At 34.5% G+C, this 15,175-nt stretch overlaps 1 protein-coding gene across 2 annotated transcripts in view; it reads left to right on the forward strand.

Moving 5' to 3' along the window:
• The window catches only part of LOC102231767 (receptor tyrosine-protein kinase erbB-4), a 282,261-nt gene that overhangs the window by 236,594 nt on the left and 30,492 nt on the right, over positions 1-15,175 (forward strand). Inside the window, exons 18-20 of one of the 2 annotated variants that reach the window (XM_023337224.1) lie at positions 394-516; positions 2,579-2,677; positions 7,066-7,251. In XM_023337224.1, coding sequence (XP_023192992.1) covers positions 394-516; positions 2,579-2,677; positions 7,066-7,251 — 408 coding nt within the window. The remainder of the gene's footprint in view (positions 1-393; positions 517-2,578; positions 2,678-7,065; positions 7,252-15,175) is intronic. The other variant, XM_023337225.1, reaches the window with a different exon arrangement.

Raw genomic sequence — 15,175 nt, forward strand, 5'->3', positions numbered from 1 at the left:
TTGTAATTTTAATTTATGAAATGCATTGGACCTGTCGCAAACCTTTTGTGACAATCAGGTAGTTGGAGGAAAGGCTTCTAAGTCAAACACACTGCAGTGCATACAACCTCAAATATAATTTTTGGAAAATAAAGTTTTTAGCATAATTTTAGTAAGCTCAGAATAATTCTAACATTATGGGGATGAAGCTTTTCTTTCACATCAATTATATTTTTTAGTTATCAACAGCATATCTGACAAATATTTTATTTCAAAATAGTAAGTATGACTCAAAAACATACTTTGTTCTACATGTTGATGTTTTTTCTCTGTTTTGTGTGTGGATTTAACTCCATGAGTTTAAATTACAACACTGAATTGAATGTCTTGTGTTTGTGGGATATGTGCTTTTAGTTGGTAGAACCTCTGACTCCCAGTGGAACAGCTCCTAATCAAGCCCAGCTTCGCATCCTTAAAGAAACAGAACTTAAAAGAGTCAAGATCCTTGGTTCAGGAGCCTTTGGAACTGTATACAAGGTAAAACGTGAGCTTTTGGACTTTTAAAATATGCAACTACAATTTGGGATTTTGAAAATCATTTTATATAAAGTAATGATATAAACATATGTTGCAAAGATCTTGTAATTTTTTTTTAATTCTTTTGGGATTTAGACTACAAATGATTTGTCCCCTCAATTGCTCCACCAAATATCACTTTGCCTGAGGATTTCAGTCTACAAACTGGCTCATATGTAAGTGAGAGGTCATATAGCGCATGTAACTCATGTGATGCCAGACAGTCACACATTATGATGGGCGAAAGAGATGGATATCAGAATCATTAATGACAGCATATTTGATGAAAAGCTTGGGGGTGTGAAATAAAAAGAATAAGTAATAGGTGACACTGGGAGCCCTGGGGTGACAATGAAATAAGAGGGAGCTGAGGTCATTGCCAGTGCAATACTGGATGAGAGATTCAAGCAAAAAACATAGCTAAAATTAGAAAGTCTACATTATATTCTGGTGGAAATAAATTATACTTTAGTATAAAAAAATTTGGGATCAGTGCTGTTCACTACAGTAATTGTTGCATCATGCTATTTTGCACAATGGAGGTTTTAATGGTAAGTCAACTAATATGTAGTTCTTTGATGAATGCTGACAACATAAAGTTTTTGGTGTGAGAACACTTAGGTTATAATTAAATAAATATATTTGAAACTTGCCAAAGACCTGTAAATTTGATAGTGTCTGAAGTTGACAGAAGATGTTATTATTATATTTTTATTACTGTGACTTTAAGTTGCACAATTAATTAAGACAGGAATGAAATGCTAGAAATGGTCTCTTTCTGCTGCACTAGGTACTAATATTTAAATTTCCACAGTATTTTCATCCACATGCACAAATTTTCTAAAGTACAATCAGAGTTTGAAATGTGAGTAAACTACAAGCATAAAATAAATTTGTGAATGCATTTGTTTGAATATACAAACATTACATCTACAAATATTGGAACTCATTGGAAAGATGTGTAGAAATCCATAAATAAATTTTTATGCAGAAAATAAACATCCGATGAATCAAAATGCCAACCTTTTCTATATAAGATTTTGGGATTTCTTTATCATTGTTCTAAATGCTTTTGATGAGTTGCTATTATATCATGGCCAGTTTCTTAGACAGAAAGATCAACAGTCATCTGTCATTTCTTACGTGAACAGAATTTGCTTCAATGTTTTGTTAAATTTATATCTCAGGAAAACCGAAAGTCAATAAATAATCTATAGACAGTCAACTTTAAAAAGCTAAAAAACTTTAAAAACATAAATATGAAAAATGGCTCACCCTAAAATTTTAGTGCTAATTGTACAACCAGAGATTTTGAAAAAGAGCAATTATCTTTACCCATGTAGCTTCTTATTACTGAATTTATGCACTTAAATTAAAGGTAACATTTTTTAAAATTTATTTTATGATTTGAGATGCTTTAACTACAAAAAGCGTTTCATTCAGTTTTAAAAATTATGCCAACAATTGAAGAGATTACAATTAAAATTTTAATATTTCATGTTTACTTGTTCAATAAAAGCATGTTGACAATGTTTTGAAAAATACATTGTTAAAAATAGAGTAATATACATAAAACAAAGCCAGTGATAAACTTAAATCTTGTTTCTACTACATGATGCCAGGTATTTTTGAAGTACAGTCACGTTTCTGTAGAAGGTGAAAAATTAATAATACTATGATGAGTTAAGAGGGTAATGTTTTCACACACCCTTTAGATGGTTTGGTTGCTAAATCACTTTGATCCAACCTGAAATTAGATTGTTCAACAAGATTCAGTCATTTTACCTCAGCCTTTTCCAAGGGCAACATTCCCTTATTAATACAGCAGGCCGAACATTTTCATATTTTGCCAGTGAGAATATGAAACGGTTGGAAGGCTGAGAAACTCTACATTTTTAATAGAGATTCATCTTGTTCTTCCAAGATCTATAGCACAGTTTCTTTAACACAGCTTCACTCAGTAATGTGAGTTTGTAATCAGTGTAATGAGTCAAACTTGCATGTACTTCTCTTTCCTCTTTAGGGTATTTGGGTCCCAGAGGGTGAAACTGTAAAAATTCCTGTGGCCATCAAAATCCTTAATGAGGCCACTGGACCCAAGGCAAATGTGGAGTTCATGGACGTGAGTATCTTGAAAATGATATATTTCTGGTTTCCTGTGGAATAAAAACATTTATTTTTCATTTCAAACTCAAGTCTTACATAACCATTTCTCAAGTCTAGTGTTCTGTATTTCAAGTCATACTTGGACACATGTGCAGAGATGAAAATCACATATTTTGCAGATTCCAATCTCCTCTCTCCATCTCCAAAACCATTGCAGATCTAGAGACTTACACTTTTGTACAATTTCTTTGCAAAACTACTCAAACTCAGTCAGATTGTATGAAGGGAATATTTGAATGGTAGCATTCAGGTTTTGCCATAGATGTTCAGTTTGGCTTAGATCTGGACTTTGAATGGGTTTGAGATATTAACCACACTGTGTATTTGTCTGCCTGGAAGGTGAACCAGTGCACCAGTTTCAAGTCTTTTGTAGCCTGAACTATAGGAGCATGCCCTTTAAAGCTAGTTACTGTGCATATTAAAATTTATTTAATCTGTATAAAAATTGGTCTAAGACATTCTAGGGAGGGTCCTAGTTGATCTAGTACACAATCTCAAGAGACATTTTACTGTCAGAAAATTGCCATCCTAAAAGCAAACACCAGAAAATGGTTTTACGATACAAAACCCAAATCAAAGAAAGCTCTGAAGGTACTAAGAACAAAAAGCTGGAGCCCCATAAGTCACAGTCAGGGGTCCCTAAGAGCCTTACCTATGCAGACATACACACATTTCACACAGGAGACTCACACCACAGAGCACACGGTCCCATTTATAAAACATTCACAACTTGGCTCATCTGAAAAGGGAAAAGGAAAAAAATCTAAATTATTACACTATCATGATGCAATGCAGATGAAATAACTCTCATCATCACACACACACACTGAAAACGACCCACTTGCACTCATGTTTTGCACTTAGTTTGACAGTCAAAAAGGAAGAGTGTTTGAGTGTTAGAATTACTATTTTTGTCATGATGGCTTTGATGAATTTCCCATGTGTGGTTAATTTTATGCCCTGCATTCTTTGGGGGCTTGTCAAATAACCAGAAAATCAGAGTGACGTACCTGTCACAGCTGAATGTTACATATAGATACAACTAGTAGGTGATTGAATAAGGAAAATTGTGCACGTACTGTGTGAACTGGTGTTACAGAAATATAAAGTTCTCTCACTGGAGTAAGAAAACAGGGCATATTATCAAAATACGGTATATTATGACCACAGATAGTCAAAGTAAGTAATTTGACTGTTTGCTACTGAAAGGTATATATTAGTCAGCTTGGAGGAAAAAAAAAATTCAAACATTTTATGTCCTGACTTCAGCTCATTATCTTTAGCTGGCAAATGTTTTCAAAGAATTCCAGAATTCCAAAATTTGAAAATCAAAGCAAAAAAAGAAAAGAAAAACTGATTAAAGCTCAAAATGTAAAGGACAGTTTAACACTCAAATGGTTGACGAAAATTACATGCAACAAGAAAAAATTATTTTGTGACAGCCTAAGGCATAGCAGATAAGTCAAAAATAATGTTCAGCTTCATAAAAGCTTTTACATTTTTTTTTCATCTTCAAAATTTAATTAAATAAATAAATATATAAAGAAATAAAATAGTTGCTTGTAAATACTGATAATGCTACATATATGGTCTTATAATATAGTTGGAGCAAACAAAGACCTTCCTAATCACTTACATGGCCAAATATGCTAAGTCTGTAGTTCACAAACATTAAACTCAATGTTGGTTGATGTTCACTTTTACTGTTTTGAATAGTAATTTTGAATGTCTTTTTAGTACTTTAAATTTTAATTATTGTTTCCATGAAACTGTGTTACCAGTGTAAAGAAAATTAATGGGTTTTTGGAGGCCTTAAAACATTGTTGGGCTGCCAAACTGCCTGTGTGTTTAGATGGCAAGAAAGCAATTTATTAGGACTAATATCATTTTCAAATGTGTGCATTAACAATGTGCATAATAAATGTATGTTTTGCAATAGAAAATGTTGCCATAGAGAGAGAAGGTCACTATAAAATATATTTACTTTTGAAGCCAAATTTCTGCTTGAGGGCTTGTCTTTCTTACAACAGGATAAATTTGCATGATAACCTGTGGTCTGTCCTTCAAAAAAATGTTCTGTTCATTTTCTTTGCAAATTGACAAAGGATAGTTCTTTTCACATCTCTGTTATTAGCAAAACACAGCCTTGCAAAAAAGGAGTACATGCTGTGGGATTTCTTCCTGTGGAAGCAAGGGCTTGCAGGATCAGGAAACCCTTCGTTCAGAAAGTCTTCCCGTCTTTTGATCACTTCAATCAGATAAATGTTCCTTGATTTCAAAACTTAAGATGAAGTGGTGCTTGTAATTTGAGTCTCCAGCTGGCAGTGAAACAGCTTGCTATTACAGGAAAACTCTTGCTTGACCACCGTTATCGGTCGCGATTTGCTTGACCACTGTTGTCGGTGGTCAAGCAAATCAGACTGGTAGGCTCCACTGTAAAGAAGTTGCTGTAGTGAAGCAGAGAGCAAGGGGAAGGGTGTGAAGTGTACATACACAAGAATGATTGACAGTGCCAAGACCCTCCTCCTGGCTCTGATTGGTTGTTTCTGACTAAGAAATGGCATTAGAACCTCCGGGAGGTCACCACAGCCTCATTTTTTTCAGAGATTATCTGTCTGATTTTGTCAGGATAAAGTGACAGTTTTAACAAATATGAAAAATTTCAATAAAATATGTACAATTCCTTAATAAAGAAAATATGTTTACTGCAGCTTTAATAAAAAAAAAAAAACAAGGAAAGGGGAGAAATATTGAAGCCTGGTGAGTTTATATTCTCCTGACTGTGTAATCCTCCTGACTTGGGTACTTTGCTTCACAACTATTTGTTCAATAATTGTCACTTGACTCAAACATTTACACCTATCAGATTGTGTATGTACAGTTTTCAATCCATTTTAATTATATTCCTGCCTTTAGCATTATTTTATTTAAAAAGAAATGTTGAAGGATATGCTACCTTGATCACATGTAATGTTGCAGGCCATAGATTTGCATTTCTTACATTTATACAAGACATCCGCAGTGTGAAGTAAACAACTAGAAAGAAACCATTTTTGTTAAATTTCCCTGGCAGGTATTAATGATTTACAGCAACCCCCCCTTGCTGTATTTACCACATCTTTATTTTACTCTGAAGACCACAAAATGTCTTGAAGTAGCAAGTTACTTTGATCTTTGCACTGAATAGAATTCAACTGTTTTTGACTGAGCGGATCGTTGCTGCTCACTTCAAGAGGAACTTCAGCCTTAAAAAGAATAAGGGGCCCTGTGATCTCCAACAGTACAGTCTACAATAGTAGACATGATGAACGCTTCAGGAGTGTGAGAGTGTTTGAGCATTTGTCCTTTGACATTAACAGGAAAACTATCTTTGCACAATATGACATTTCAAGAGTAAGGTTTATACCTCTTTCTGATTAGGATTTATCTGAAAACATTTTAGCTAACTTAACTGACTGACTTCATTTTCTCTTATTTGCTATCAAAATGTGTTACTCTATTAAAGGAACTTTGATCAAGGTGGTGATTCCAAGGGGTTAAATGTTATCAGTTTTCTTAGACTTGAGATATGGAAATAAAACTATTTATGGAAATTCTTTTTTTCATCTAGGTCATTATAATATTCCAAAAGGTTTGTAAATACACATTTCCCTTGAAATCATCTGTGGTGTCAAATATTAATGAAACATGTAACCCCTTATTTTACATGCTTTTGATTAGTTTACGTTACAAAATTTATCAAAGAAGTAGTTCTGAGGAAATGCAAAAACAACATTGGTGCTTTTGTATTTTTAAATAAAATGTGTTACAAGTGTCATATAACCAGAAATTGAACACTTTTCAAAAACTACTAAATGTTGGTGGTTATTTACATTTACTTGAAGTCTTTCGTTACACTGTTTTTCTAAAGTAGTAAACCACTTGTTCCTGCTTAAAATTAATTTGGAAACTTGTACAACATAAAAACAAAGGGATCCTTTGTACATTATTTTGTGCAGTGGTACAATCTGGTGTGCTTTTTTCTATGGTTAGGAATTCATTGATCAAGCATATCAAACCAATTCCAAATTTTTGATGTTTACACAGATTTGAAATAGAACTACATGAAGGTCAGTCAAACTATCTGACTCATAAAAACAACACAATTCTTACACACTATTCCAACTGAATTAAAACCAACCATTTTTTTAAAGTTTAGAATTCTAGAGATGTAAACACATTATCTGCCACTGGGCATACTGTATATACCTAGGTAATTTAATTTCCTTGTGTTTTAAAGCAAGCTTTGACTAGTCATGCCCGCAGTACCCCTTATTGCTTAGTGAAAATATGTCTTTTTTTCAGGAGGCTTTAATAATGGCTAGCATGGAGCACCCTCACCTTGTCCGGCTGTTGGGTGTCTGCCTGAGTCCGACTATCCAGCTGGTGACACAACTCATGCCTCATGGCTGCCTGCTTGACTACGTCCACGAGCACAAGGACAACATCGGATCACAGCTGCTGCTCAACTGGTGTGTCCAGATTGCCAAGGTAAGAAGTAGTACACGTTGTAGTGAAGGGGCTGCTATAATGCTTTTTTTTTGGTCGTACTAGATGATACTATGAGTATATTATTGGGCACTTGCTTTAGGATTTCCAATATTCCTAAAAATTGAGCTCAATAATTCACAGACCTGGAACCTCATGCATAAAAGAGTATGCAGTTTTCACACTAAAACGTGGCGTACTGAAAAATTTAGAAAAGTGCGGCGCACCAAAAAATTCGGATGTATAAAGCCGTGCGCACGCCTGTGGTTGCGCACCTTTCCTTTATACATCCAAATTTGCGGGAAATAGAGCGCAGCTGCTTGTCCGCCCTGTCGCCTCCATAAATACATATGTAAATTAGTATAAATACCCGGTAGTCTGCCACCACATGAAGCAATAACATGGCAACGTCCTGGTTTGTAGCAGTATAAGTATTTATAATAATAGTAATTATATATATTATTTAAAAGGTGCTTTCAGTGTACATAAGGTAACCTCACAAAAATAAAAATAATAAATTTTAAAGAAAGAAAAAATCCAAATTATAATAAAAAGAAAATAAAGAAATTGTGCAAATGCCTGTTTGAACAGCAGAGCTTTCAGCCGGGATTTAAAGACAGACAGAGAGTCATTTGAGTGGGTAAAAAGGATGTTTATTATAAGTAGTGGAATCATGTTCATAAGTTGTACATTTAAAGAGTAGAGATGCTTTCTGGACAGAAAGGCGCATTCACAAAGCTGGCGGCTCCACTGAAGGATGACTGCAGCTGGACTGGTACTGGTAACGCATTGCTCCTTCTATAAGTTCTGCTCAGAGCTCCAGGGTAATCAGTCTGGATTAATCAAAACACTAATAAACCATCATTAATATTTCCCCACAGATCAATATGATCAGTCGCTCCCTCTGAATCCTTGCATTGGAGATGTTCTCCATCAGAGCCAAAGCGCTCCACAGTTACCTTTATGCAGCTACTTAAATACGTGATTGTCTACACACCTATATCACCTTAAAAATAATCAAACCTGTTTAGAGTTAATCTGCTGATCCAACCATGTTTTGTTTTTTTTTAGTGAGAATGAAATTACCCCATAGATGCATTTTGCACAGAACACTGTGTTACATCTTTATGAGACAAAAACTGAGGAAATGTATTTTTTACATTCCAGTGAGGTTTTCGCACCTTTTATTTTTGCTTTCTTTATTTTGTGTGTGTGTTAGGCTATTGTCTGAGGATAAATGCGGTTCAGTTTCATTGTTTAGTTTAAACAATAAAATATTAAAATCATGAAAAAAAACCCTAAAACATTGGGTTCGATGCTTCTTGGTCTAAATAACACTGAATGTAGTCAGATTTTAGTGTATTTCGGTGAGTTTTGACGCTTTGTAGTTTGATATTGTCCACAGAAAAAGTTTGCGTGGAGTAAATGTCGGTGAGGAACTCAATGTTACAGGAGTATGATTACAGGAAGGAATTTTAATTAGATCTAGTGAATTTGTCTGTCCTAGAATCAGAAGCTGTGTTTTATTCTGCTCTACTTCACAAAAAAAAGAAAATGTTTATGGCCCACATTTTAACAATTGAATATTCACAAGCATGGTGCATTTTCCTGATTGACTGCATACAGTGTTGTTTAAACCTAGAGAAATGTAATGAGTCAAAAGAAAGAGAACGGAGAATGGAAATGACTTAGGAACAGATGCAACCTCAGATTTAATATCTTATACAAATACTGCTGTTGCTGTTTTTGGCTAAATCAAAGCTGGCTGTTCTCCAGTGAGTTTCCAAAGGAAATATTAAATCATCATCTAAATTTGGGACACACTTATCATCCTCCACATAATGTTTTATTTTCCTTTTTTCCTCCATTCTTATCAAAGGCAATTCCATCTGGCAGTGAGACGTGCCATGCTGATTATATATATATATATATATATATATATATATATATATATATATATATATATATATATATATATATATATATATATATATATAGGTGTGTGTGTGTATGTATGTTTTATGGACTTGATTACTAAAATCACTCTGTGAACTTTATACACTATGACTGCACATATTTGTGGCACTCCTGAATACCCATCACGGATTAACAGGTTGAAAATATTTTTTACTTAATGTCAAAAGCAAATACAAAATGTACTTTGTTCCAATCTCTGTTTTATTGACAAAGTAAATTGGTAGACTTATGTCATTGCATTAAGTACTGATTAATTCGTTAGACTTTATTGTGAAAAATTTTGGTTCATTGGTATTATTACTTTTTGTTATCATCATGTATGTGTGCATTCAGTCTCAAATAGTCTTTACCACCTTAAAGATCACTCTGAAACACCATTCCTGCGATACTCTTTGCATCAAGACCACCATCACAGCCAATCTGAATTAATAACTGATCTGCTTTGAAAATCATACGAATGATCAGTTTATTTGGGTTATTGCAAATGCATCATTATCATACTATGGTTTTTGTGTCTGTTTTTACATTTATTTTGACTATAACAAACTATCACTTCCTTCTCATTAGGAAGGAAGTGATAGTAAATCTCCTAGATAACACACTTTTTTCTTGTACACTCATGCACAATTATTATGGTAATTATATTCCTGAGGATTAATTTTGTGGTTGAGTGAATGCACCACCCATTTTAAGAGTTTGTGTATTTCACTATTATGCACGCATTAGGAAGTTGCAGAGAAATTATATACATTTATGAACCACCAACAAAGTTCATGGTACATTTTTCCTGAATATTTGAACACACTTAAACTGGTTGGTTTTCTGGTTGATCTGTCTTTTCACGACAGTTGATCCGCTTTTAGTATGAATATTGTAGATTTTAGTGTTTTCCAGTAATGGCTTTGAGGTGGGTTTGAAATTATTGTCCTTCTGGGAGACCCAATTGTATCAAATTCAACTATCTAGTTGTTTATTTGAATTGAAGTTAAATACTTCAGTGCCAGTCCAATTTCATTTTCCATTCACCTTCTGGAATGTACCAGTACATTTGTCAGTGAAACAGACCCTCAGCATTATGCTTCTGCCTCCATTTTTGACAGTTGGTAGAGTATTCTTAAATATAAAAGCCTCACCCAAGGCCTCTAAAAATATCCTTGTCATTGTTCATGAAAAGTTTAATTATTATCTTTACATTTGACTTGTGCAAGCAAATTTTAGTTGTTTGAAATGTACTATTTTGGAGTGCATACTTTTTTTTTGAACATCATACTGGTCCCTGAAAGAAAACTAATGACTAACTAGTGCCTACTGGTATCCAGTAAATGAAAATCATTCACCAATGCTGCATCTTGACCATGTCTGTCTTCTATATAATCAGTCATGACATCTAATGCACTCGTGTGCTTGTAGTCTTTGACAATTTGTTTTTATCATTAACTCAATTTACAATTTATATAAATAATTATTGATATTAATATCAACTATTGAGGAAGATATTAAAAAATGTGAATTAAATGTATTTGTGAATGACTGAATGTAATGAGCGCTTTGGGGTCCTCTGGATTTGATAAAGCACTATACAAGTACAGACCATTTACCATAAACCAATGACAAACATAAAAGGTAATAATAGTAATAAAAACACACATTTTATTTGTCTCTAAATCTTATTTAGGTTGTGGCAAACATTTTGTCTGTCTAATTTAGTGATTGCTGACCCTTTGTTTGGTAGTTTATGTGGAATATTACTTTTTATGTGAAGTGTATCATCTTCCAGATCGACTTGAGCCACATTTTTTAGACGTCTATCCTCCGTAATCACTACCATTTCAGATGCTGACATTTTTAGGCCTGTTAGATGTTGGATTCACATTTTGAAACTTGTTTTGAATCTATTTTTACATGTCATATTTTTGCTAAAATAGAGATTGTCCAACTATGTAAAGAAATGTTGACTTGTTGAAGGATGTTGAGACTTTTTTATTTCAGCTCCATTGTTTTATGCACAGAGAATCTGACAACACTAAATTAACAAAGCAAATTCTTGGACTAATGCACAACAGTCACAAGACAGTAAGTTGTTATGTGGATATTTTATATATTGTTTTACAATGGAATATGTAAACATTATAGACATTCAACAAAACACACAAGGCATAAATGATTGTTATTTGTACATCCTTTGTGGTCTTTCATGAGATAAACATCCCTATCAGACAACAGGGGAAGCGGGTTGGGGGCATCACTTAAGCCCCAAAAGAGACAGCGTGAAACACAATTTGCCACAACATGCACTCAATTCCCTGCTTTTGGGCTCAGTGTGACAACAGCTTCTGGGAGTTTAATTTTTGGGATTTAAAGAGGCACAATTTGAGGACTAAAGTGAATATGTGGCCTACAGCAAACATTGAATTAATCATCCATCCATCCGTTGCCTATATCCACATACCAATACAGGGTTGGGGGGGTATAAGCGATCTGCTGCCTATTTCTAGCGACCATTGGGTGAGAGGCAGAGAACACCCTGGACATATTGCCTGTTCATCACCTGGGCTAAATTAATCATAATACCTAGTACCTGCCCGGTGCCCTGTGACATACTGACGACCTTTCCAGGGTGCACGAGCCTCTGACAGCTGGAGATAGGTGCCACCTCCCCCTGGAATCCTCCAAGGATGAGTGGAGATGGACAAATGAATGGCTCTAGAGACTGTTCCTCTACTGGAGATGGACAAATGAATGGATCTAGAGACAGTTCTTCTACTGACATTATCAGCTTTTCTCTATTAGCTAAATTACAGAATGTTGAGTGACAGATTTGCTTGAGGTTTGATTATTTTATTATTTATTAAATTAAAATTTTGGAGTTTACATGCACTGCAGTATGTAACTTCTATAAAATCTTTTTTTTAAAAACTCCTTCCTGACCTACAGTCTGCAGGAATACATAATTCCCCGTCAAAATCAGCCAATCATAACCAGGAGGAAGCTATTAGCATTGGCAATCAGCTTTGTGTACTCGCTGTTCCATGTGATAATGGAGGAGAAAGAACTTCCCCTTATAGGTGAACTATTTATCCACAGTCATTGGTGGCTATGCTAGATAGCCTTAACATTAGTGACAGTCTTTAACAAATGCAAATAATTCTGATAATCGTAGCTGAATGTGCGTATTTGCAAACTACACACATTCATCAAAAGACAGAGAATGATTCAGGTGATAATACAGTGCAGCTAACCTGACTGTTTAATGTCCTGCTGTTCTGCTATTGTGAACCCTTTTTCTTCTGCCATGGACAAGCTGGTGTTCTGCTACCTGTGGGACCTACTTCACGATGTTGCTCTGAACTGTTCTCTTTCAGTGCCACACATTTAAGAAGTCTCCATTACACTGTTGCAAAATCTTATTCTTGGTAACTCTGTCTTCATCGAGATGACTGCCTTGGGTTTCCTTTGAGTCCAGTATTATATGGATGTGTGTGGGAGTGGTTAAAAAGCCCCACTGTGTATATCACAGGGTCATATCTCTTTGTAAACCAAGCAAGGCAAACATTCCTCCCTCCAGCTCATTACAGACATCCCTAGGGTTCCCATGAAAACTCACATCACTCCAATTCCCTTTCCACTCTGTCTCTATTCCCACTTGCTTCTCTGCCTTGTTTTTATTTTTATTTTAGTTTGTGAATCCAGTATTGTTTTTTCCACCTCTCTGAACATTAAAGCATGAGGAATATACCATTGGCTCCCATGAACAATCATTTTTATGTTTTGTTTCTCTGTTATTACACATGCTGTACTATCGCCATGCTGTTATCAGAGCTGATTTTATTTTCTTGTACATAAATATTTCAGTTAATCTACCCACTGACCAACTGTTCCTTTTTTTCCCTTTCCATTACATGTTTTTGTGGGCAGTCTAAACTAGTGCTTGAATAATAATTGTGAAACAGGTCAAAGGTTTTTCTATTTATTTATGTCTATCAACAATTCTTCCTCTTTCGTCTAAGTGAAAGCCATATTTTGGTTATGAAAAAGTTATATTTTTTGGTAGAGAAAATGAAGAAAATGGTCATTTTTTTTCAGATTTACCAAAATCTGAAAAGAAAATCACTTTGATTCAGTTCTCCAAATGCACAATCTTGTTAAAAGAATGTCAAACGTTTGTATTGACCTTGTGTGATTTCCTTAATAAATTTACATCACCGTAGGAATATCTATACACCCACAGTGTTGAGAAAAGGGGTTTAGATCCATTGAACTTTTTATTCATTTTGTCAAATTACATCTACAAACTAGTGTATTTTATTGAGATTTTATGTTTTAGACAAACTTAAAGTAGTACACAATTGTGAAGTTGAGGAAAATAGTCTCGTGGCAAAGATCCACAGGTCAGGTTTCAGTTAACATATTCTTTAAGCCAATAAACATAATTCTATTTTTATACGCACTCTTAGAGAAAATATTTCTTTCTTATGTTTGATTCCTGCCATGTATGGCAAATAACATCCCTGCTCTGAGACTAGATTTTAAGACACAGTGCAAGAAGTAGATCACAGGAATCAAGCCTTTGATTATCCCAACCCTTAGAAATGTCAACAAGTGTCCGCCTATCTTCCTTCTCCTCAATTTCTGGCTCTTGCTGTCTGCCTCTCTTTCATGTGCGTACTAATTAATTCTGAAACATTTCTGTCGGGGTCTTTCATTACAGCATTAGTATATATTCTCTGTTGGCGACCAGAATGCCTCCATCCCTATGGGTAAATATTTAATTTATTATAGAAGCAGCTGTATGCTGAAATTCCAGCAACTGAATAGCTGAATTAGTTTATTTGAATTAATGTATTTTTGAATTTTCATGTATTGGGACATTGAAACACATTGCACTTATGCTAATATATTTTGTACATTGCAGGAGAGTCAGAAGTGACAAAAGACATGATACTACTCACTAGAAAATGCCATAATAAAGTATATCAAATATAGCATTTTGCTCTAGTCCATGGTCTTATTATATAACATAATATTTCAAAGAAATGCTTAATGTTACAACAAACACCTAGTGGCATTTAGATTACCTTGAGAAATCACCTCAACTATTTCATATTGATCTGGATTGTATTATATATACAGCAAAATTTTGTGCCATGGACCATAAACTGTTTTGTTTGCATTTTGTTTCCTATCTTTGCATTTACTGCAGTCTAAACACTGGATCAGAGTTCAGTGTAAGAGATTCCTCATTTTTCACCAGTGACACTATGAGACCACTAAACCAAATTTCATTGTGTCAAATTAGGTGGTTGGACCAGTTCGTATTTCCATGCATAATATGATTTAAAATAAAGTATAAACACTTTGACTAATAGTGTAACGCCCAAAGACAAAAGGCATGTATTTATAGTTGCTTACTTCTGTAAGAAGTTTAATTACAAATAGTTAAAATGAAAATGATTCTTGTTTTCTGTTACAGAAATATACGTGCCAAATAAAAATGTGACTATGATAGTTATATCTGATGTAATTCCTTACTTTTAATATCAAAGACTATCTTTGAAAAGGCTCCAAAGAGAGCCTTTTCTAAGTTTGATGGTTTGGTAAAGCTTTGGTGGGTCACAATATGAAGCTAAGCCTGGATCACTGTGTTTGATTGGCCAGAAAGCTCACCTGACCTAACACCTATAAAGATTCTAAGGGTTATGGTGCAGAGAGAGATGGGGGATACCATTTCCTGCAACGGGTGACCTTAATTGCAACAAAGCCCATTGCCTTATCACAAAGGATGCCCCAACAAAGTATTGAGTTCATACACTGCACAGCACATAGACATACGTACAGTTCACTAGGCTGACATTAGTGTATTAAAAATTCTTATTGATTGGTTTTATGAAATATTCTAATTTGCATCACCTGCAAATTGCAATCAAAATGACTTGAAAATATCATTTTTAAA

This window comes from Xiphophorus maculatus, chromosome 7 (genome assembly GCF_002775205.1).
Source record: "Xiphophorus maculatus strain JP 163 A chromosome 7, X_maculatus-5.0-male, whole genome shotgun sequence".
In the NCBI taxonomy this organism is placed as follows: Eukaryota; Metazoa; Chordata; class Actinopteri; order Cyprinodontiformes; family Poeciliidae; genus Xiphophorus; species Xiphophorus maculatus.